A 24,569-nucleotide genomic window follows, 5' to 3' on the forward strand; every position below is an offset into this window, starting at 1 on the left:
GAGTCTGAAATGTATTCACCCTGGCAAGATGACACAATGACGCATGCAGCTTAAAATAATGTAGATAAAAAAGTGATAGTGCAGAGAGTGAGACTTCGTGTTTATCATGTTTCTGATGAACATTATGAACCAGGGGATGATCTCGCTGGATATTAATAGCTGTGTGAAAGCTAGTTAGAAGAGGTTGTGGAAGTTTAAAATCCTGTTAGATCTTCAAAGCTGTCTCTTGTTAAAAAAAAAAAGAAAGAAAAAGAAACACTTTATTTCCTTCAACCAAGTTCAACCAAGAAACACAAATCTCCTATGTTCTTGTACGACTCTGTAATCCAATAAATCAATGTTGCCAGAATGGCCCCTTTTGTTTGTTGACACAGATGACACTCTAATGCTACTGTGCACATCAGAATTAAAGCTAACAAGCCACAACACAACATTCAGGCCAGGATTTTATGTTAAGTGCTACGGGGTTGCATATATTAGGCCTGTATGCAGTGTATTGAAGACTAGTAGTAAAGTCTTGACTCCTCCCAATATCCTCCAAAGTTAGAAAAAAACCTGGCTCCTGTCTTTGAGAGAATTTGAGTGTCCTCTTGTGATCCAAAGTTTTGGTAAATTACTTATTAGTATTATGGGCAAATTAACTAACAGAAATGTCAGTTCCTCAGGAATGATGAGGTCAAGGCTTTAAAACATAAGTGGCAACTTTCTTGGCCTAATGACCATATTTTGCTGGAATTTTGGTGCACCAAAATCAAATCTATATTTTATGTGACTGAGATAAATTGCACCCTCCAATAATGTAATATTTACTATGAGTGTAGATTCTGGAGGGGCACTGTAAAGCTGAGTTATTTATTCCCTTACAAAAAAAGTCCCTGAGGAGTTTGTTTCAGTTGTGGAGTGCTATAAAAAATAATGCAGGTATTTTACAGGACAGTTAAGTACTGCATGACTATTTTGTTTCTTCCAAAAATTAAAATAAATAAATAAATAAATAAATAAATAAATAAAACTTGAACATATTTTAAAATGCAAAAAGTGATAATGCTCACAGTGGGATCCTGGTCTGGTGAGTGCACATGTGTTTTGTTTTTTGTTTTTTTAATTTTTTATTATGAAGCTTAAAAATGCCGAAACATATAATCAACACCTTACTGCAGATGTGCAATGCAAAAATTTGTGATTTTCTCCACCAACTGTACAGTTGCACTCCTGTTTATCAGCATTTTGTCTCAGTTTCAAAGTGAATAATCAGATGAGTATCATATTCAGGTTTGTTCCTCTGTGCTGAGTGTCAACACAGTCAGTGACTGTAGTTGTGACTTGTAACCACCTGTCACCACTGAGTGGCGCTGCATACCCATTGCTCACATTTTGAATCTCATGACTAGGTGCAATGAACTTGTAGACCCTGTGATGACTGCAGTGAAAACACATACAGTAAAACTCTTTTGTGCTAATGCATTTCAATGTACCTGATAGCTTTTATAATATTTTTTTTAGAATAATTTTTATATAATTTTTTTTTCTAATTCTGTATCGAATGCCATGAAGAGACTGCATGGTTCAGGTCTTGGTGGACATTTGCCAAACAATAGTTTCTGTAGACCAGTAAGCAATCTCAGCCGACTTAACAAAAAAATGCCATTATCATATAAAAACATGAGTACAATCATTTACAAAATGTTTTATTCATTTGTGGCAGTGGGATTTTAGCAGTTCGTGCATTTGGGCAGAGAGAGCAAAAGTCTTAAAGTTACAATTAAGTCATCATTATCATACAGTAACACAACAAAAAACTGAGTTCATCAGTGTGGGCTTTATATTCCCTCAACATCCAAGAGAGGAGGTTGAACTTCTATGGTTGGAGTACTGCCAGTCGTATCGTGAGATTCAATACTGTCTGTCCTCTGTTGATACAGCAAAGCCCTACAGTCTGGGTCTGTTACCTGTGCCAGCAGAGAAGATGCACGGCTTTGTATGGTGTGGACAGGGCTGGATCCTATTGGGTCATTTTGCCTGGGGCCAGTGATAGAGCCCTGTTGGCCCTGGTTGTGCCCTGTGCATGTTGAAGTATGGACTGCTGAAGGGGTGAGAGAGCTGTGGGTATTATGATACTGCAACTGGCCAGTGTGAGTAATGGAGGAATGGATGGATGTCTGGGAGTTGGTCTGATTATGTGTGGGATCAGAGTTGGTTTGAACACTCAGCGATTGAGGGGAGTAGCCAGAATTTACTGGGGAACATAGAGGGTGAGAGTTGCTCATCGTTGGGATAGAGGCATTGTATGGCACCTGTTGGGCCTGGCAAATCACTGGGAAGCTACTGTAGGCAGAACTAATACCCAAAAGGGATGGACCATCCTGAGCATGTGGGTGGGTCATGTAGGGAGAGTTTGGGGTTGTTCTGGGGGATTGAAAGGGGCTACATTGGCTTTGTAACCTATGGGCTGTGCCCCCCTCTCTGTCAGAGCAGCACAGGTGTAAACAGGATGACACAGGACTTGAGTGCAGCAAGGTGGGGCTTCTGCCCTGGGAGGGCATCCCACTGCAGCCCCACATATTTCTGGCAGGATGGCTAATGGCTTCATGGTGGAGGTGCAGCCCCGTGGCAATTTTTAAAGGGACATGGGGCTGCCAGCTGCTGGAGGCAGTCACACTAGGGCTGGGAACCATCTGTATGCCATAGGAATATGAGGAGATTGCAGGGGTGTGGAGCATGGCCATATGAGACTGTAGGAAATGCATTATGTCGTGGAGCTCTTTACCCAGGTGGGATACTTCTTGGTTCAAATTGTTCACCTGCAAGAAAAGAAAAGTTGGCTGTAGGGCATATCTGTATGTTTTTTCTGTTAAAAAAAAATTATTCACAACTCCTAAATGACAAGAATGAGTGATACACATGGAAGAAAATGAGAAAAGCAGTCAAGATTAGATTATATTGACTTCTCAGAGTACATTTAACACTGTCACCCAAATTTTGTAATTCATATTTCACAATTTTATATCACTGAGTTGGGCCTGACCATACCTCTTTGTTCAGTTTGCTGATGTTCTGTCTCACTTCCTCGGTCTCCAGAAGCAGGTTAGCACTCACCTGGAGCCGTTCTGAAAATGGATAAAAATCACAGAGCTATACAATACAGCTGATCTGTGGGGTTGCTAACTAGCTAATTCTTGTCTCATTTGTGGTCTGATAAACACAGAGAGAGAATGTGGGGCAAGGGCAGGCTTAGTAAATGAGATGTGTGCAGTTTTAACAATGAAATAGGATTAAATAAATCACTGTATGGGAAATGGGTTACCGTATCCAAAATTCTGCCTACCGCAGCTTTAAGCATCTGTTCCTAAAGTGCTTTTAATCAAGATTTTTGCTGTCCAAATCCCATATAGTTCATCTTTCATCCATTGTGCAGCTTGCAGAGACTTTACCTGTTACATTAGTCTTTGTCTCCCTCTGCTCTACATTAAATTGAAATGAGCGACCGTTGTCCTCAATTCCATCCACGACCCTAGCAGACCCACAAATAAGTTTATAATTTAAAAAAAAAAAAAATGCAGAAATGATTACTGAATTATACTTGGGGAAAGCAGGATGAATAGGTTACCTGGGACTAAGGCTCAGTGGACTCACACAAGGCAAAGAGGGCATGAGTAAATTGGCAGGCCGATGGTTTAGGCTTGGGTCACCGGTATGACTGGGCAAAGGTGAAGGAGAGAGCTCCTGGTTAGCCAGTGGCTGAGGAGATGGGCTGCGGCCTCTTCCGCCCTGAATAGGAGAGCGACAGAGGTGGAGTGCATTGATGTGACGGAGCTCCTCTCCTAACAGGCTGCTGAGGCAGGGCTGACGAACAGGGCTGCCCATTCCAAGTAACAGAGGCACTCCCCTCTGCTGAGAGTGTCTCTTGTCTTCTCCATGTTCAGCATGATCTGCCTCAACAATGTAGGGTAGTTTATGGTCCGTGCAAGCACGACCCTGAGGAGATGACGGATGGAAATTAGATTTTCTTTTTTTTTTGTTTTAACAATATACCCATCATATCAGTGTACAATCAGTGGTTAAACATAAAGTAGAGGAGCTCCCATTTAATGCAAAAAATCATACTTTGAAATGTATTTAATTTCTGGTGTCAAATATGTTAAAAAACACATATTTGCATACACAGAGTGCTCAGTAAAAATATAAAACCAAAACTTCCTCCTCTGCAACAGACCAGAAAAAAGAAAACAAACAGCGACAGTCTTGCTACATTAGTAAGTGAACTTTAGATATTATTGTATTTTTGCTTTTTATCTGTGTGCAAGCCAGTCAGCAAGTTACATTTATGAAAATAATTTATCTATGGGAAATCAAAAATTGTGTGCACACAAACTTGACTGGATGAATGTAGCAATGTTTTCTTTACTGCTTATTACAAAAGTGCTGTGTTATTGATTTTGACAGTTACAGTTCAGGCATCTTTTTCGGCTCCTCTTGTAGAATCTTTTAGTCTACTTGCACACTTGATTGTAGCTTAAAGGGACAATTCATCCCAGTAACTAATTAGTTTCCTCTGTGTAATCCATATATATAAGCTGTTTCCTCTCTATTTCCCTTTTATCATATTCATCTCTATCGCAGCTATGTATATGAATTCAAGCAGTTGATGTGCCATTTCCAACATTTAACAGTTTTACATTTCAGTAAAGCAGACTGATGTCTTTTAAAGTAAAGACAGATTGTGCTGTAGCAAACTGCCAGATGTGTCAAGCAGATGAAGGCTGAAGTAATTACCTTAGCTAGGCACACATACCTGAGACAGCCTGGAAGACCATGGAAACTTAGTTACTCCCTAGAGACATCAAAATAAAAATGAACAGGGCATTTCACACATATCTATATTTGGTGGCAAAGTATAGGCATGTTGTTGTTAGGGAGCAGAAGCAAAGAAATTAACCACTGGTACAATTCTGTCTTTCTCTGCAGTGTTTTCAGCTCTTTAAATGTAATAGACAATTTCTTACATCAGCTTCACTACCCTCTCTCAGGTTGTAGGTGAGGTTGTGGTGGATGTCAGCGCTGAACCGGCTGCCATACTCCGGGTACAGCCCAAGGACCTCCCTCAAAGCCCTGACACTGATGTACTGTAAGTCACAGTAGGTCAGCGCCTTCACGTCTGCATTGGTCTTGATCACCTGGTCATTTTCTGGGAGATCAGCCCCAATAAGGTCACCTTTGCCTGTAGAGAGTATCGATTAAAACAGAAGGGTTACAACAAGGTGCAATACATCCAAGAGGTGCAGAATGAGTAAGAGAGAAAATGTTTTACACTCAGTGCACACTGACCCAGGATGGCCAGGACCATGCCATCTTTCAGAACCTCCAGGGAGCCAGAGCAGACAAAATAGTTCGCTTGTAGGGCATCACCATGTCGTATAAGGTATTCTCCAGGTGCACAGAAAGAGGTCTTGATGTGCAGGGAGAGCGAGCGCAAACACCCTCTGCTGGCTCGCTCAAATACAGGCAGCTGCAAGATGTCTTTGTTTAGGTGCATGGCGATGTCAGCTCGCAGTTCATCCGGGAAGTCATGCAGCAGCTAAGAAAGAGGATAAGAAAAAAACAGACTTCAGACACCACTTTGGTTGTCAAATGCATTTGCTACAGTGTTTCAGGACATACAAAAGAGCTCATCTCTCTGAGTGATATCAATGTCTCTTTTTACTGATGTGTTTCCCTGTAAAATCCACCAGCTCAAGGCTTTTACCCAAAACTATTGCACAGAAAACTTCCATGAAGAAACATGAATATCAACAGCAGCAAATATTTACACTGTCTATTTAAAAATGATTTCTCTGTTGATGATTTATGATTTGACATATGTGGGTGGAGCTAATGTGGTAAATAAGAGATGACTGACTATCATTATTGGTTATTTGAAACACTGTAAAGCTCTGTATGTATTTGTAAGCTCCATTGGGGAATATTTGTTTTTTCACACTGAATCAAAGGACCAACACCAGCTGATAAAGACACCTCACGACGCATGTCAGATGACGCTTCTGAAGAAGACTGAAGTTGACAGTTGAAACATGTCAAGGTAAAGAAACATCTCCTAATCTCTTTGTCTGAAATAAACAAAACAACCCTCTATACTATTTAAATGAGTAGACAAAATGAACCTAATTGAATTTTTGAAATGTTTCTAGTTGACTCAAACACAATAACTTCTTGTCCACACTGGCCGCATAGCGAAAGCAGTAGGTCAGCAGCTGGAGTCCTCTGTAAAGGCCACACTATGCTCTCTGAAGTGTTCTTATAGCACTTATGACCTGATAGACTATCAGTGTAGTGTTAAAGTTGGAAAACAATATAGTTGAAGTTCAAAAAGTTGTTTCACACTGTAAACAGCCAACAGCTGCATTACTTAAAGCTGAAGTGCATCTGTTCTGTCAAACCACTTTCTGCTTATGGTTGTAGTTGTTCAGTCCACACATCAACTGTATGACTGAATCTTGTGGCCAGCTGGGGTGGCCCTTTGCACCTACAAGCTAAAAACCCAGATATTGTAATCAGGAGGTGGTACAGGGTTTCTGCAGGTGTCTATAGGTGAGCTTGAATACTGTTTTAAGGACCCTTTAAAGAAAATTATGCTGGCAATTCAAGACCTATTTTCCATCCATACTGGCAAAAAAGTATGGAGGATATGAAGGAAATAAAGTTAATAGAGTTAACAGAAGCAGTTTTAACATATTTTGTCTAGGAGAAGCTACTTTTTTTTCAGTTAGGGGAGACGCCATGTAAAGGCTTATTTACACCCCCTTTATGTACTGAAATAGATACCTCCATTTCAAACACTGTAAATGTCACAGCCTCCCATGTGCCCTTAACCTAACATGTGGATGGAGAATTCTTTTCACTGTTTTTTAAGATGTTACTATACATTTATAGTTATGTTACTAGCATTTTCATATATTACCGATTCGTTGTGTTCTGCCATTATTTGAATGTTTTCATACGGTTGCATCTCACTTGAACTATGCTACACTGCCTCCACAATCTCCGTTGGTACTACTCTGTTTCATCCGTATTTGTAAGCTTTCAGAAAACATGCACAAATTAAGATGAAATGAACACGTGCATTTTCACAAAAACCTCATTAAACTGAACTGAAATTGAAACTTATTTATCCTCTCATTAAAGCCAGACTTCATTACTAAGTTTTTTTGTGTGAAAATGCATGTGTTTGGGAAGTACTGAGCATACGACTGGGTAAATGAGACTTGGATCATACTGCACGAGTTGTGCAAGAGTTTGTAAACAGATGTTTTGATATAGTTTTGCTGCTGTTAAACGTCCCAGATCAATCAATAAACATATGTTCACCGTTTTCCATGGAGGCATGTGAGGAAAAGTTTTCTTCATGGGTTCAAGGCAACTAGGCATGACTAACTGATATACAAATGGTCATTTTGTGGTTGAATTATTCCTGGGGTTAAGTTACAAAAGTAATTGTTAAGATCGTATTTAAGACATTTTAAAGGCTTAAAACTAAGATTATTGGATTTTTATCTTTTTAATGACCCACAGAAACTCTGTCATAGGGGCCAAGCCAGAGCTACTTTAAAAGACGTGACTGGATCAGGTGCCTGGAAACAAACCTACAGTGGGATACTCATGTTGGTCTATTTCAAGAGTCTCTCTCTCCCATTGTGGTCAAAAATCACTTTGTGCAGCTCAGAAAGAGGGCTTTCCTTATTATAGTCATAGACAAGACGTCTACTTGGAATGAGATATTTTTACTTTGAGGCACTGCTACTGTAAGCAGGCTGAATAATTTTAATACCTCTTTCACCACTGTTAAATACGGAGCAAAAAAACCCAGAAATGCACAGACTGTGGTTTTAAAGGTTGATGCGCTCACATGACCTGCCAAGCTGCTTGGTAAAAACAGACACAAGGTGTTAAAGCCATCATGTTCTCAGAAACCAGTGGCTGTGTCTGCTACCTTCAACAGTGAATTAATTATCTACAGATGGTGGCGATGAGGGTGTTAATGAGCATTCTCTCTTTTTCAACTCCCACTTTTGTAATTACAGGGAACTTCTCTTAGATCGGTTCTGGCATTGTTACTGAAGTTCTATTTGCAACCAAGTGCCGTCTACTTAAGGAAATAGAATAAGACACAGGAGAATTCGAGGTGACCCACATTTTAAGAATGACGTTTCTGAATCTAGAATCCAGCACCCACACAAAATGTATTTTTTCTTCATGAAAAATACATTTCTGCACCCCACACGTTCAGCTGTTCACACACTGTACAGTTACTTATTAAAAAGAGATTCACTTTCACAGGAAAAACTTATTAGGGATAAACTGTTTCGAAGAAAGTCACAGGCAAATGGTTGCTTATTGTGAGTCTCAACCCACCTCATTGGCATTGATGCCATTGTTGACAGACCAGGTGGCCTGAAAGTACTCAAGCATCCTCTGCTTCAGCAGCTGAGGCAGCCGATGCACACGGATGAAGTCCTTGAGATCCTTCATTCGAGTGTGGTAGAGAGAGCGCCGTGAGTACATGCGCTGGATGATGGCTGTTACATTGCCAAAGACCACAGCGTGCATCAGGGCTGGAGGTGGGAGAGGGATGCAACATTAAGATAATCTTACAATAAATCATATTTCTGGGAATGGTCTGTGATCACCAGTTAACTCACCACCCATGAGCATGATGCAGATGGAGAAGATTTTCTCGGCGTCTGTATTGGCGCAGACGTTGCCAAAACCGACGCTGGTGAGGCTGCTGAGGGTGAAGTAGAGGGAGGCGATGTAGGCACTAGGGATGGAGGGGCCCCCCGCTGTGCGGTTGATGTACGGTGTCTCCAGACGCTTTCCCAACTCCTGAAGCCAGCCTGGTGGATGAGATCAGAAGATGGTTGCATAAGACTGACTGAAATTGATTGTCGAGAATCAGTGTTTTCATGTCTGTGTTAATGAATGACTCTGTCGCCTTTGGTAGGTTATATGATGGATGAACTAATGTAGAATGATATAATGCATTACTGGTAATATAATGGAATTATTCCGTGACCTTCACTTCCTCTGGGCTGAAAGGAGACAAGCATGAGGTTGTAATGATGCTCAGGCATTCAGGCGTGACTAGAGATGTGCAGTACTGGCCCTTTGGGGTTGCCAAGTGAGACACTAAAAATGTCTTAGGAAAGCTTAATGAGTGAGGAAAAACGGTATGCTCTTGATTTAGTGGTGTTGGAGCTGTGAAACACACACACATAACACAATGTGCTCACCTATGTCCCAAGTAACAGGGTCACTGCTTTCTATCTCCTTGCGCCCGATGATGTACCAGACACAAGCCATCCAGTGAGCCAGCAGAGCAAACACAGACATGAGCAGGGTCAGGACTACAGCACTGTACTGGGAGTAGCGATCCAGTTTCTGCAACAGGCGCAGCAGACGCAGCAGACGAACAGTCTTCAGCAGGTGCACCAGCGAGGTCTGGGTGAGGAGAGGGAGAGCAGAACATACAAGCTGAACCTTTTGTGTCATGTTTGCTTTGTTTTCTATCATCTCTTTAATATCTTACCTATGTGGTTTTATTCCAAGCTTGTTCTATTTGGCAGCTTTGTTGGTACAACCTGTGACTCATCCTCTTTTCTCTTCTAACCTTGATTCACTGTCTTTTAATAGTCTCTATTGGAGAAGCACTTGCTCTGAATTTAATGTTACTGTTAGCAGGAACATTTTTATCCAGAGTCAATTTCAACAAATCCAAGGCTGTAGCTATGAGGAGGGCAAAGCAAAGCAAAGCGAGTTTAGCACCTGTAGACAAGGACAACATAGAAAGACATAAATGACAAGGATTTTAAAAAGAGTCAAACAAAAGACATAGAAGACAAAGTTACAATAAGACAAATCAAATGATAGAAACAAACAGTGCAGCAACAGTGCGGTGTAAGATAAGAATAAATATAATACAATAAATGAAAGCTTGCCAGCGTGCACAACACAGCTATGACTAGGAAGGACTAAGGAAGAAAGAATATGAGCCTATACAGAGACTGTAAGTGCAGGCAGTCTTAAAACAAACATCAGCGGACTCTCCACATCCTTTCATCTCTGAATATAACCTCTGCCATCAGGAAGAAGACTCTGAGAGCCAAAGTGCAAATGAGAATGCTTGAAGCTATCGTTTGTTCCAGCCTCCATCAAGCTGCTGAACTTTTATGCTTAATCTTAGAGCAATAGAGCAATGTTTATCTCTATCTCTAATAGGGCTGACCCAAATGCTTCGAAGCTTCAACTGTTGCCATGGTAATCAGCATTCAAATCAGTATTCAATTGCTTTGTTTTTTCTTTATTTTTTCACCAGTAAACTGTTGGAGGAAACTGAAAGGGGGTAATCAGTGTCAGACACAGATGAGGCCAGTGTCCTCAGCGCGATCATTAACCCCTGCTTCAAGCAATTAAATTGGCTGTCAGTCAAGGAAAAGGAAAGGTGAGATGAACTTGGCAACTGTAGTGAAGCACTTGCTTTGCATCAAGTGATGTGATGTGACCCGGCATTCCACACACACACACAAACACACACACACACACAAAGCAGTGTTACGTAAGTTGGGTTGGATTTGGGTAGCTGGTTAGTGTATAATTATGAAAGTGATTGATTACTATTTTAACTAAGGTTAAAGCCCTGATAGGGAGATGTCTTTGCGTGTCATCTGAAGCGGGCAGCAAAGTAAGACTAATCCATGAGAAGCACCAGTGTTTATCTGGAGGATAAAACTGAAGCGGACAGACAAACGAGAATGCTCAGTGAAGTGGCTGAATGTAGAGGGATAATAGTCTCCAGTCCAATGCTCAGGGGGGAACAATACTATTAGATCATTAATGGCAAGTCTCAAAGTTAGTGCACTTGAAGAGACAGGAAAGTCTAAAACCCGGGGACACACTGTACTTTATGATTCCTCAAAAAGATCCTCTTACCACTGTGATGTTAAAAGCATAGAGGAGGTCAAAGGGCAACGCTGCTATCAGATCCACAAAGAACCAAGTGGTGCAGTAATGGAGGTAGATGGAGCGGGCGTCGTACACTACCTGACCTGACTGACTCACATAGGTAGTACGAAAATTCAGGATAATATCTGAAAGGAGAGAAGCAAAAGAAAATGTATCACAAAACAGAATTAAAACCCCAGAAGAAAAATGTTTCAAGACTGGGAGTTTGGGAGTTTACTTGGTTACGTACAAAATAATTAAAATTTAACTGACTAATAATAAATACCTTGGAATTATAAAATAGGTGATTCCTTTGTATCTCACTAGGAAAAACAGTAAACTGTAATATATATTTAGCTGTCTTTAAAGCTACAGTTGGTGATTTTATGAAAATAACTTTGTGTCATATTTGCTGAAACTGTCACTGTATTCTGAAAGAAGTACATAAAACAGATAGTGTATGTAAAAGAAATCATGTCCCTCCTCCTCTTCCCACTACCTCTAATGGCATTCGATAGAATCAGATCACGGCGCAACAGAAACAACCAATTAGAGCCGAGGAGTCTCTCACACACCTCTCAATTATGTCAATCACTGCTCGTGAACTGAGGTCAAACTGTCAAATTAGGCAGCGCTGATCAAATGTGAATCAAGATTCTGTTACTGCATTACCTGTTTCTTGTCTCAAATGTTTTCAGAAACGTATTTTAGTGTACTGTTTAGCTATAAAATGAGAAAGTTTGTGAGCTGGCAACCCGACAAACATTGACTTTCACCCGGGAGATCGGTGTTTGCGTCCCATAATATTATAAAGCCAAACCCTGTTCTTTTTTCCTTAACCCAACCACACGGATTTGTTGTTTGTTGAAGGAGAAAAAAGCAAATCTGTGGTGTTGTACTGACATAGGTGCGTGTATTTTGAAGAGACAGTATGTAAATGTTAAATTTCCTGTAAATAAAGAAGGTGTAATTTGGAAGACAATGCATGTAACAGGCAGAACTTGACACGGTGTCCCAGAACATCAAAACCAACGCACCAGGTTACCTTGCACATCACATGTTGACGTGGTCGACCAAAAGTCAATATGTGACGAGGTTGGAGTGAGAATGTGTTGGAGCTGGTAACCATGCTGGAACACTAGACTGAAGTACTAACTAGGAACCAACTTTCTCATTTTTATTTCTAAATAAAATATATAATAAAATAAATAAATAAAACAAATAAAATATGTGGGAGCACATATGAAACAGGGGTTTGGGGGTTCTCTGCCAGAAAACTTTGAGCTTTAAACACTATGAATTTAATCTATCAAAATAAAAGTCCTCTGCTACTTTGATGTTTTTATTCAGAGGGGCAAAGGTACATGGTCTAAATAGTTGGGGGACGTGTCCTCTGCGCCCCCCTGAAATCTACACTTATGTAGTGCAGTAGCAGAACCTTGACTCATATTTGATCAGCGCTGCCTAGTCTGACAGTTTGGCTGGAGTTCATGAGCAGTGATTGAAATGATTGACAGCTGCATTAGAGACTCCTCTGCTCTGGCTGGTTGTGTTTGTTCACATGCGGTAAGACCATTAGAAACGCTACAAGGCAATATAGTAAGCAGAGGAGTATGACTTTTTTTCCCCTAAGATCTCTTTAAGTGGTATAAATATAGTGACAGTTCCAGCAAATATGACAAAAGTTATTTTTTTTATAGAAGTTACCAATTGTAGCTTTAAAATAATGGCTGCAGTAGCTGTTATGGATGTAGTCTGAAACATGAAAAAAAAAAACATACTACAGATATTAGGGGCATAATAAATAGCTGGAGGAGGTGAGATTATGTCAGTCATTTTCAATATTGCAGTAAACTACAGTATATTAAGCCGGTGGTTAATTATTTGAAAGCAAATGTTCAATTGGAAATAAAACCCTGTAGCTCTAGACTGATATTTAGAAAACACATTGTAATTCATCCATGACATTATATGACAACTAAAAAGGACAAGCTCTTTTCTTGTTTATTGCAATACGATTGAATCGAGAGTGTTCATGAATTTAAATGAAGCTGGCTCAGGGACAAGCATTTGTAGTACTCTACTCTAAATGTCTTCACTGACGCTTGCCATGAAAATGATTTACTTTCACCAACAAGGAAAGATGGAGCAGCAGCATACACCAGGCGAACTCATTTTGTCCAGATAGGAAGTCACAGAGCGTCATGACAGATGTGCTATCACACTTCGTTTGGAGGAAAAGTGGGACGAAGTGAGAGAAATCTAATTATGATTCGTAACCTGGGGCAACAGAGACACCCTGAGTGGGCGAGGGAAGGTGGGAGGTGTAGCTGTGTGTTAGCCATCGTCAGGGAAACTACTGCAGCTGCACTGGGAAATAAAGTTGTTTTTAATTTAAACTGTACTGCTGTTTCTTCATAATTCTGCTCAAGATGCTTCAGCATGAAGGTCAGCTAGTGTGTAGCATGCAATCACTGCAGGAGATGTTACTTTAAAATTATAGTGGTACAAGCTACCAATTATCCCACAGAAAGAAGAATACAACCACCCACTATCTGGAGAAATGACTGGCATGAGTGCAAACATACGCAACGATAGCGAAAATGTTTTATTCAAACATGAATATATCATACCAAGTATGAAGAGCATCTCCACTGCTATGTCACTGCCCATAGTGCTGCGGCTGACAAGTGAGTGGTAGTCGCTGCCCTCATCGTGACTGACAAAGCAGATGTCATAAGGCACAGCCACAGCAACATAGAATGTCGCCAGTAGAATGAGCCAGTCCCACAAGGCCTTGGAGATGCTGTAGTGTAGCAGGATGAAGCGTGATTTCTTAACAGCTGCCACCTTGTACTCAGGTAGAGACGGTTTCTGAAACACACTCTGAAAGACAATGGCACATGTACACCGCATTATAATCCTGAAAGCATCACAAGGATCTGAGCTCTGTGAAAAAAATGGAAGGCATGAGATTTTAAACTGCATTGCTCTCACTGACATCCCGGTGCTGAGTCAAACAGTACTAAATATTTATAAACTGATTTAAGATTACAAATCAGAAGTGCTTGGAATATATTTATAGCCACATCGAACCCTGATGTGTGATGAGTTCTTCTGATAAATGAAACCAAATTTGAAAATTAAATAGGACAAATGCTGCGTATTTTCTTCAGTGCCTACTGATGCAGCACTGGCATTAATCAGCTCAGCATGAAACAGTGAAGGTATCAAGTACACGTGCCTATCATTATCTACATAACAGTTCGAATATATTTTGAATAGACTTGAATGAATAATTTATGCTGATAAGACAGCAGTGGTTTAAAGGTTCTATATGTGACGTTCAGAACATTTATAGAGTGGCAAACGACTATTTGTTATGTATAGATTTAGTGGAATAATTGCAACCTGAGCAGAGAAAGACGTCACACTCCTTCTGTGTTTGCTGTAACCTGACCTTCACTGTTCGTTGTTGTGGGTGGAGGTCAAGCAACACGTGCATGGTATGCTATGACTCCCTGTTTTTGTATCCCATTAAAAAGCTCGTCACGCCTCTCTCCACTGCGCTCATACCCTGTCTCAACCATTATTGCAGAAACATAGCACCCACCTTCCGGTTGTCCCCTAGCTTAACACTAGTAATTTTCATATTTGAGTACTCACATTAAATTATTGTCGAATAAAAAATCGAATGTAAGAATAGGGTCCAAAATGAACACCCAAGTAAAAATGCAGGCAGGGGTAAGGGTTAGCAGACTATAGAGCAGTGGCTCCCAACTGGTGGATTGCGGGTCCATTCTGAATGGACCGCAAGTGACTCGCAAGCACTGACACTTTAGTTTTAAGTACACTGAATTTCTGACACAAAGATTTTATTTTATAGTGGTATTTCCTGCTGTAGATTAAGTGACCTATGGACAGCTACTTGACAGAGACAGCAAACCATGTATGGCCAAACACAAGTATGATGCTTAATGTAGTAAACTGTGTGGACCTTCAACTTATAACTACGGAGAAATCTGGACCCTGGGGCTGGACCAGTTGGGAACCACCGCTATAGAAAATAGTTAGGATATTATGCAAGTTTAATGCTTAATTCACTCCATTTATTTGGGCAAAATACTTGCAAACACCACTCTTATGTCTGGTCGCCATTCTGCCTGTAACGTTAGGTTGAGTTTAAAAGTTTAAAGTTATTAACAGACTAATTCTCTTTCAGGGGTAAAATATTATTTTTTTAAAGGATTTATCTATATGAAATAAATATGATTTATAAAATATTTTTGATCTGCTTGCATTTTTTAACTTCTAAACTTGTCCTGTGCCAAAAAAACACCCTTGTCCCAGACAAGAATTCACAACTTAAACAATTAAAAATTATGTTAAAATTGTAAAAAATGTTCCCAAAATGGCAGGTATGCTCAAGTACTGGTGAGCTTTCTGATTTTTTAATACTTCAGTAAATAATATTGCTATCGGGTGTGTCTCAACTATACCATGGCAACTCTGTAGCCCTTCTAAATAAAACTAGATAAGAATTATGGTTTAAAAATGAATATTTTGATCAGCATTAAGAGAACTTTGCAACTTTGAAAAATTCTAAATGGCTACTTAATAGTCAAGACTTTGATCTTTCAAAATGTATTTTTTTTTCAGCCTAATTGAAGTCTAAAAATCAAAAACCCCAAAAGTAAGATTTTGCCCAAATTCTTGAGTGCTGGCTCAGCCAATTCCGTGTTGAGAACTGTGAGGAGACAACCTGGATCAGGTTCTGAATCATAGATACGCTCTGAATGTTGCATACAGCTCCTTTAAAGATAATAAATGCTTACCCTAAAGAAAGTAGCCAAACTTTACTCAGTAATATGATAAATACTGAGACACATACAGATCATGGGTTTAATAATCTTAGTGATCCAGGGTTTTGCACTTACATTGGTCAGTTTCCTCTTTCCCCTCTTGGTGAACAGGTTGGTCAGGTGGTGCAGAATTGTCCTACCCCGCTCTCGAGCTTGGGAAAAGTGTGATTGATTACTCTTCCTGCTGTGGTGAGCAGCATCCGATAAACCTGTGAGCAAAATCATCATACTCACTGAATTAATAAAAGTGCTGTATTCCATTTAACTTTAAATTGTATAGATAAATGTGGCAGCATGACATTTTGAAGATGAATAAGCACATAGCCAGGCCTTACTGTCTCCTTGGCTGTAGTGATGGCTTTTCCCATATGACTCAGTGATGTCTTTGAAGGACAAGAGGAAGAGCACCACTTCACCTTTCTCATTTTTAATCGGCACAATATCCAGGAGGCACCAAAATTGATTTCCTAAGGATATTAAAAAAAGTTATTACTCTGAGATTACTGCTATAGTTGTTCCCTCTAAAAGGATGATTGGATTTCTATTAATGCTGGAAAAACATTTTTTTTTCTCTCATCACCTTATCACCTCACTCGCTTCTGTTTGTGATCTGGAGTTGCTTTATTTGAAAATAAATTAACCTCACACTAAAAGAAGGGTTCAAATTCGGAACACTATCATCAGTTCTCACGTGTACAAATACTTTTTAGGTTAGGTTTCAATACAGTATTAAAACATGTGTTTCAGAGTGCATGGCCAACTCAACATCTGGCTGATCACCTGAATATGAGCCTCACCATTTTTCCTATAGAAGCAGACTTCTCCCTGGTACTCCTGTTGGCCCTCCAGAGCTTTGTCTACCTGCTGGATTACACTCTCATTGGTCTCGGCTCCATGGAGGAAGCTGCAGGTGCAAGTTTTCTGCATCACCTCAGTGCGAACAAAGCCAGTCAGCTCACAGAAACCATCAGAGCAGTATACGATGGGGTAGCCATGACGACCCTGAGCATTTCCCAGCAGGAAGTTACTGTCTGCAAGGGAAATAAAGGTTAGAGGTAAAGCTATTGTGTGACCCTGAGCAATAGAAAAAATTGACAATATCTTGTGCTTTTCGAATTGCACTGCTCGAGATAGCTGCAGCTCTGAAAGAAAGCTCTGAACAAGTAACACTGAGATACAGCGACCAGGTTGTCCTCTCTTTCCCCATTTCCTCTACAGATTTCACTCCAGATTTGATTTGTTTGTTGATGCACCAAAAGAAAACAACTATTTTTTTTTTCTTTTTCAGAGTCATTCCATCTGCCTTCAGCTCAGAGCCCTGAAATCATCTAGTGCACATCAGAGAGGGCTTTGAAGTAAGCCGGTGGTGTGTGTGTGTATGAAGTCTAAGGATATATGCAGGGTCCAGCTGGCTCCATGGGGGACCAGTGCCTCAGTGAGGCTTTGGCCCTTAATTAGCATGCAAGGCACATTTTCATCCTGCCACCAGTTGTGCATTGGATTTTAGGCAAATTTTTACACAGCCAGACACACACACGCACAATATCTTTTTTAAAGATCCATCCATCCGTCCCTCTACCACTGATTATCAGCGGCCTTGTCACTGTGGCAGCAGGCTAAGCAAGGTATAGACGTCCCGCTCCCCAGCAACCTTCTTCGGCCCCTTAAGGCATTCCCAAGCTAGGCAAAATGTATAATCACCCCAGCATGCCATGGATCTGCCATGAGGTCTCCTACCACTTGGGCATGCTTGGAAAACCTCCAAAGGAGGGTGTCCAGAGGGGGAATCCTGATCAGATGCCTGAAACACCTCCACTGGCTCCTTTCAGCGCAGGAACAAGTGACTAGCACGAGTGCACAAGATCCCAAGAGACTTAACCTCCTTCACTTGGGCAGGAAATTCACTCCCAAACTGTTTCAGAGAGTTGGTTCAACTTTATAATCACTTTGGATGATGCAGTTTGTGGTGCTGTTGAATTGTGTCGCATTATGCTGACAGGTGTTTCAGTCATATTGTCCATTTATATCAATGAGTGTGGGTGAAATAACCAGATCCTCTCTGTATAATGCAATACAGTCCAACAGCTGCACAAACTACATCCTCCAAAAATGCCATAAAGTTGAAGCAATACCTCTGTCACACAGTAAAAACAAAAATTGAACATTCAAACCTTCATGAAGGTATAATTTGATATGAAGGACTGTAGTTATTAGACTGTATTAGCTGGATATGCTTACCTAATAAACTTGCAGTAGCCAGGCAACCAGACAGGAAGTTACTGGTCTTGACCAAAAAATTGGCTCATAACTTTCTTTCTTCATTTTTACATATTGCTTTTTGGATGGATTAAACAAACAAACAATAAACAAAATATTAACTGGTGAACTTTTGCTGGTAAGCAGATTTTGATGCCTTTAGACAGAGACAGTTTAACGGTCTCCCCGATTCAATCTTGTGCTAAGCTAGAGAGAGAGAGACTTCTATGTCTAAAAGATGCTTTCATTCCTGAGAAATGATGGTGGAGATGACAAGCTTTGCTAAATCCACTCAGACAGATACTTGAAAATGAAAGCCTATTTTTTTTCCCTTTAAGATTCATTCTTTCTAACTGCTGGAACACTGAGGAGTCATTGTAGGTCAGGAAGTGTAGGTGGTAAGGCAGAAGAAAATGATAATGAAACTTCAACTAGACAAATGACTAAATTCAATCTGCAGGATGTTCTATGTTTCTTTTGTAATAAACAGAACAGTTACACAACAGAGTTTCTTCACATCAGTCTTCTAGGAGGGCTGTGACAGGGTGCCATGTGGGTAGAAAGAATTTAACTGGGAAATAAATAGGTCAGACATGATGCTATGACATTAAGATTTGGTGTTTTCTGTCTATGGAAACCACACAGAAGGTGTGTGTGAGTAATCTCCCTGTTGACAAGCTGTCATCTGCTAAAAAGGAATATAGAGCTTGGAAGTGAAGTAGCCTACCTAATTTAATCCATTCTTTAGGAGATGCAAAATAATTTGTAAGAATATTTGATATGGGGTCATGCACTACAGGGTTCACTTTAAAGAAACAAAAGCAAAATCTCTCCATCTTTTACTGACTAATGCATGTCTGCTTTCACTCATCTCCAAATAATACTAAATATCCCTTCAATATTTAGACAGATGGACCGAGTCACTGAACGGTGTCTTCTTTCATTTATTTGTTCAGTCATTCTCTGAATGCCAGCTGATTCAATTTCAAACAAACATCTTTGTCCGACTATGCTGCAAAACACTATAATGATGAAAAAGCTGCAAAGACAACACCGAACACCTGTACTGCTGTCCATTTTAATGCAAGTGTTGCTTTGTTTTCTCCCCAATGCTGGGGAAGTAAACACATTGTGATGATACCAGATGCAGCTGTAGATTCACCTGTTCCATTCTAGGCTACATTATTTTTAGGCAGCATCTGGGGGGGTTAACAAGTGTTAACAAGTGTTAGTTCTGGAGGAAGAGACATGCAATTAGTGATATGTGTGGAAATTCTCTACCTGATAAGTGTTCAGTTAATCTCACAAGAAACTAAATTAAGATCCCTCCACACTTGTGTTGCCATAGCAATTTGTGTAGGAAAGAAAAGCATATGCCAATGCTGCAATTTGCATCTGCAGGGTTACTAAGACACTGAGCCCACTAAAGAACAGTTGTACACAATAAAGGATATGCAATATTCATACTCAACGCATTTAATGGATGTAAATGACTGATTACTTAAGTGAGGATTGGGTACCAATACAATTGCTCCTCAGCTAAAACTGAAGATCCTTGTGCAGATTTTCATCCATTATATTTTATATACAGTCTTTGAAGAAGACACAGAAGAACATTAGGCTTGCTCTTTTCTGGCTAACCAAAATTCACATTATCTCCAAAATATGTCACCAACCTATCCTATCTGTCCTTTAATTGTCCTTTAAGTCCTTTAATGTTATCACAAGAATAAGAAGGAAGCAAAAATGATAGAAGTTGTTGGGTTTCTTTACAACATTTTAGCACATAGCATATCTCAGTAGCATATATCAGTACAACAGGCAAGAGAAAAGTTGACTGAAGTTCTGCCGTGTTCCAGGCTTGCTCAATCATTATTGGACCACAGAGAGAAAAGAGACGGGACTTAGGACGGTTAATTTCAAAGCATAATCGAATCCCTGGAAATCAGTTATGGGTTTTGGTTTTGTTGTGCCACCCCAAAATTTTCAGTGACCCCTCTGGCCACCCCTAAGAAAAGTTTCTTGGGGTGCCACTGCCTAAATCTCCAGCTTTGATGGGAGCAGCTCAGACTCCACTAATGGATATAAGGTTTTTGCAATCTTTGGCCTTCCTGTCTTCAGCACTACCAAAAAATACTGCAAAGTTGTTTCTGTGACTTGCCAATCACCTTCCCTGCAATTTAGCAATCTTGGAGAACTTGTTTTTTGCTCTTGACACTCAAGTTGCAGTACCATGCAGTTATGTTATGCTTTTAACCAGGCTTTTGTATGCCATCCTAAGTATGTGTTGGCTCACACCAAAACTCCTCCGCTTCCTGATGAAAAACAAATTGCTGATTGGCTCTCTTAAAAATGCTCTCTGAGCTCTCATTAAAAGTTGGGGTCTGTTCAGTGACAGTCTGTAAGTACATGAAATGTTCCACTTTTCCTAGGCTGGAGTGTGACATGGAGGATCATATATCATATATAAATGTAGTCATTACTGATGCAAATCAGTCAGATTGCTCTCTCAACTGTAATCTTTACAAGCAAAAGTATATCTTGCTGTCTCTGAAATCAAACTCTTCCACTTTCCTCTACCACTTTTCTCTCCTTCAGCATGTTTTTATGGCTTAATGTTAATCCAGAGAACAGTATGGCTCACACTGACAGCCATAAATGCCTGACTGACCCAAGAATTGTTCATCAGAACAAGAAAATAAGTGCACAAGAATTTTTAATATCTTACCCAATGTTATGTCTCTAGTTCCACTTGGCCGTCACCTAATACATTTGCTTCCTTTCAGTTAAATTGCAGTCACTCAAACACAATGATTCTTACTACTAATTATCCGTGACAGCACTTATAAAGAGGAGAAAGATGAAATTTCAACATGGGCAATTAGTAGAAGAGATTGTAGATGAGGAATAAAAGGAAACTACAGCTTTCTATGGCTGGTACTGTACTCTTATATCACTGAAACAATTACTATGATTCTCCACAGTTCACAAAGTAAAAATATTATAATAGATATCATAAATGTTACCCTAAACCGTCAATTTAATTCTGTCTCTAGCTGACCAGCTGATCACCTATATTTAGAGGTGACAATCAATATTGAGTAATTATAATGTTTTCTCTGCTTTCAAAGATGATGAATGAGCAAAACCTCTGATGATATTTGATTGACTCTTGACCTTTACATAATTATTTTAATTCATTTCCCTGCAAATATCAGGGCTGTGTGAATACCACCTTCATTCCCCTGAGCCCAGCCTCAATTTACATTCACACTGTGGATATTTGTTTAATTTTTTTCTGCATAGTGATATGACTTGAAATCGTCATACCCTTGTCCTCTAAGAGATGTCATCACACAGAAAGGCTTCCGATTACACCAAGAGGGATTTAAGGCAGTTCCTCAAATCGAACAGCGCTCTGCTCTGAAGTCATCTCTTCTCAGTTGGCCCTTTCACCTCCCACTCAGCTACTTGGTCAGTCCGCCCACTTGCAAACTGATACAGAGGTATTGTAGCAGCTAAGATTAAGAAAATGTCTGCCGCACTATGTGCAAGACTCTATATGTGTGCCTCATACAGGAAGCACGGACAAGACGAGATAGTGTCATCACACTGAGTTGGTGAAGTTGTTAAGGAAATGGACAGTCTGACCTATACACACTTTGTCATACCTTTCATCATGTTATGGAAAAAGCTGACAAGTGCCTGCTGATGACTTTCTACTCTGCTTGTACACTAACAGACTGAGATGGCGGGAACAAACAGTATACAGCAAAGCAAGGGTCAAAATTAATGAACAGTGGGTGAACATCCTTACTGGCCAAGCATGAGAATAAACAACCACTAATTGTTAGACTGTATTTTGATAATGCAATAGCACAGATTGGTATGGTTCATGTGTGTCACATCTGTGAGGCTGCATCCAGGTAGGCCTACATCTGCTATTATATTGAGGTACAGCATGATCTGTGCAAAAAGGTTGTTCTGGGTAAAACACTTTATAAAACAAGGAGCCTGGCCTCTACAAATAGGAAAATGATAATGCTACCTGAGAACCATTTTGCATGTGTTTTTTTTAAGTTGAATTTAGACTTGCGGAGATATTGATAGTCCAATCGTGTCATGTTTTTGATGCATAATCTTTAATTTTTTTTAAACACAATAACAGCAAAAGACAATAGTAAAAATAAAATAAGACAAGCAAAAAGGTAAAATGTGTTATATTTTGTAAGTAAAGATTTGCTTCTTCAAGTCTACTTGTGATCGCAGATTGTTTTATTACAAGTTTTCAGTTATAGTATTTAGTATAATTCTGTAATAGTTGCCATACATTTCCATCAAGTATTTTTTGTGTCCTTATGGACCTATCCTGGTTAAATAAGGGTAAAAAAAGCACTTGCTGGCAGAAACACACAGTGACTGAAAGAGTGATACTGTACTGAAACAGATCTGCTCCTGACTGACATGGATCTATCTTCAGCAGTAACACAAAGCCAATTTTCACTAATTAACACCTCCGTAGTCTCATTTGCATAGACCTTCCATTTTGTTGTGCCTCTCCCAGGGTGTTAACAGGTATCAGACACTTACATTCAATGCTTTTGACCTCTAATAGTGAGTTAGGTTAATCTACATTTTGCCAACAGGTAACTTTAAATATAGTGTAAAAAGGTGGTACAAGGTTCAGTGGGTTTAAAAATCTGTAACATTAGAAATGTCGATTTAAATGCAGAAGAGCTTGACTCATTTTGACAAAAGGAAATTAAAAGATGGATAAATTATATAAGATAAAAATATTTGTTGCATTTACAACCTCACAATTAAGACTATTTAATGACTTTATGGCTTAATGTTAATAAAACTGAAATGAAGATACTTAAAGACTTTTTTAGGACCTGAAGATACCCTTTCTCCAGCTGTCCTTATGTGCCCTAAGCATGGCAGAAAAACATCTGGATGTGCAAAACAAATATCAACATCAAAATATTACCAACATACCGTACTGTACTGTTGTGGAAGTCTGTTGTGCTGCTAATGTTTTAAAGTTTAATGTTGAAGAAGAACATGTATAAGCAACATGTAAAACCTGCTGAATCCACACAGACATTCTTAGGCAAATGTATGGGTACTTCTTGTTTAGTAACAATAAATTGGAGGAATGAGGACAAAAATAAGCTTTACAGCCTTTGAAATTGCTGCTGAAGGATTTTACTTAGCACGTCTTCATTCTAAATAAAGACCTTGACTGAAAAACTCATGAATCTCAACAGTGAAACATCATAATAAGCAGCTCTGTGGCTCAACAAGTAGCTCCTCAGTTCCAATACATCATCCTAAACTGCACTGTCCGTCTCCATTTCTACTGTAGGTCTGCTTTACTGTCACAACTTGCAGTCTTTTAATTGGATCTCACAATTGTTGGACACATTTTTCGACAGCAGTGATTTTCATTGCCAGTCACTCACAATCCAAAACTGGGTTACAAAAATGCCAAAGGCTAAACTCCTAAAAGCTTAGTTGGTACAGCCGCTACCTTAAAACTGAGCGGAATCTTTTTGCAGCATCGCAATTTTAACATGGTGATGCATGTCTCTGGAAACAAAGTTTGCAACGTATTTACTGCAGTATTGTGATGATACAGTTTGCCCAAAGTCCCAACACAGGCAACTTGTCCAAAGATGTACACAACCAGAAAGAAAGTAGCCTACTGAATTTTTTGTTTGTCTCACAAATATCATTTAAACTACAAGCCTTTGTGCCTTTGCATAATATGCATTTTTTTTTTACCTTGACAAGGTATAAAGGTAAAGTCATAAATATGCAGGGAAAACTGTAGAGTGTCATGGAAATATCTTCTCCAAAAATATACTCACGAGTGCCATCAAAATGGTTTGCAATGGTTTCCAGGAAAGTGTTCTGTGGAGCGAGGAGGCCCTTCATCACAGGCATCTTGTACAAGCTTAGGAGACGACTGCAGACTCTCAGACAGCACTTTCCAATAGTTCCTCACCATTCCCCAAAGACGTTCTGAAATAACGTCCTCTCCTTGGGCTTGCTTCTAACTCTTCCACAATGATTTGATGAGAACACAAGTTGTTCCTATTCTATGCTGTCGAGAGAAAACCATTGACTTGCATTATTTCTTCTTCGGTGCAGAGCTTGAAGGTGTTGCAGTTCTCTAAAGCTTCTCTTTCAGTATTGAGTCAGATTTCAGCTGCGCATCCCTCCGCTCTCAGCGCAGCTCCTGTACCACAGTGAAGCCTCAGCCTCTCTTCAGTCAGTGTAACTCCACTCACCATGGTTCCTGCCATCTCCCAGTCCCCTGCCTATCGCTCTCTCTCTTTCTCTCTCTCTCCCTCCCTCTGTCTCTCATACAAAAGACTGTACCATCCCCCTTTTCCACACACAGTGAATTTATTAGTTCTATGTCTGTGTCTTTTCTGAAACTACATGATGCTG

General features: G+C 39.8%; 1 protein-coding gene across 1 annotated transcript; it reads right to left on the minus strand.

Moving 5' to 3' along the window:
- Positions 1–1,704: 1,704 nt before the first annotated feature.
- On the minus strand, positions 1,705–24,155 carry kcnh4a (potassium voltage-gated channel, subfamily H (eag-related), member 4a). The gene is made up of 16 exons (XM_049560977.1): positions 23,984–24,155; positions 16,652–16,885; positions 16,190–16,321; positions 15,930–16,063; positions 13,626–13,878; positions 10,981–11,138; positions 9,285–9,492; positions 8,694–8,888; positions 8,407–8,606; positions 5,326–5,575; positions 5,004–5,218; positions 4,793–4,831; positions 3,608–3,975; positions 3,432–3,511; positions 3,031–3,107; positions 1,705–2,801 (listed from the first exon to the last, which is right to left on the minus strand). Exons 1-16 carry the CDS (start codon positions 24,057–24,059, stop codon positions 1,821–1,823), a joined length of 3,600 nt encoding a protein of 1,199 aa, XP_049416934.1. The 5' UTR covers positions 24,060–24,155; the 3' UTR covers positions 1,705–1,820.
- Between the last annotated feature and the right edge of the window lie 414 nt (positions 24,156–24,569).

This window comes from Epinephelus fuscoguttatus, linkage group LG19 (genome assembly GCF_011397635.1).
Source record: "Epinephelus fuscoguttatus linkage group LG19, E.fuscoguttatus.final_Chr_v1".
NCBI lineage: Eukaryota > Metazoa > Chordata > Actinopteri > Perciformes > Serranidae > Epinephelus > Epinephelus fuscoguttatus.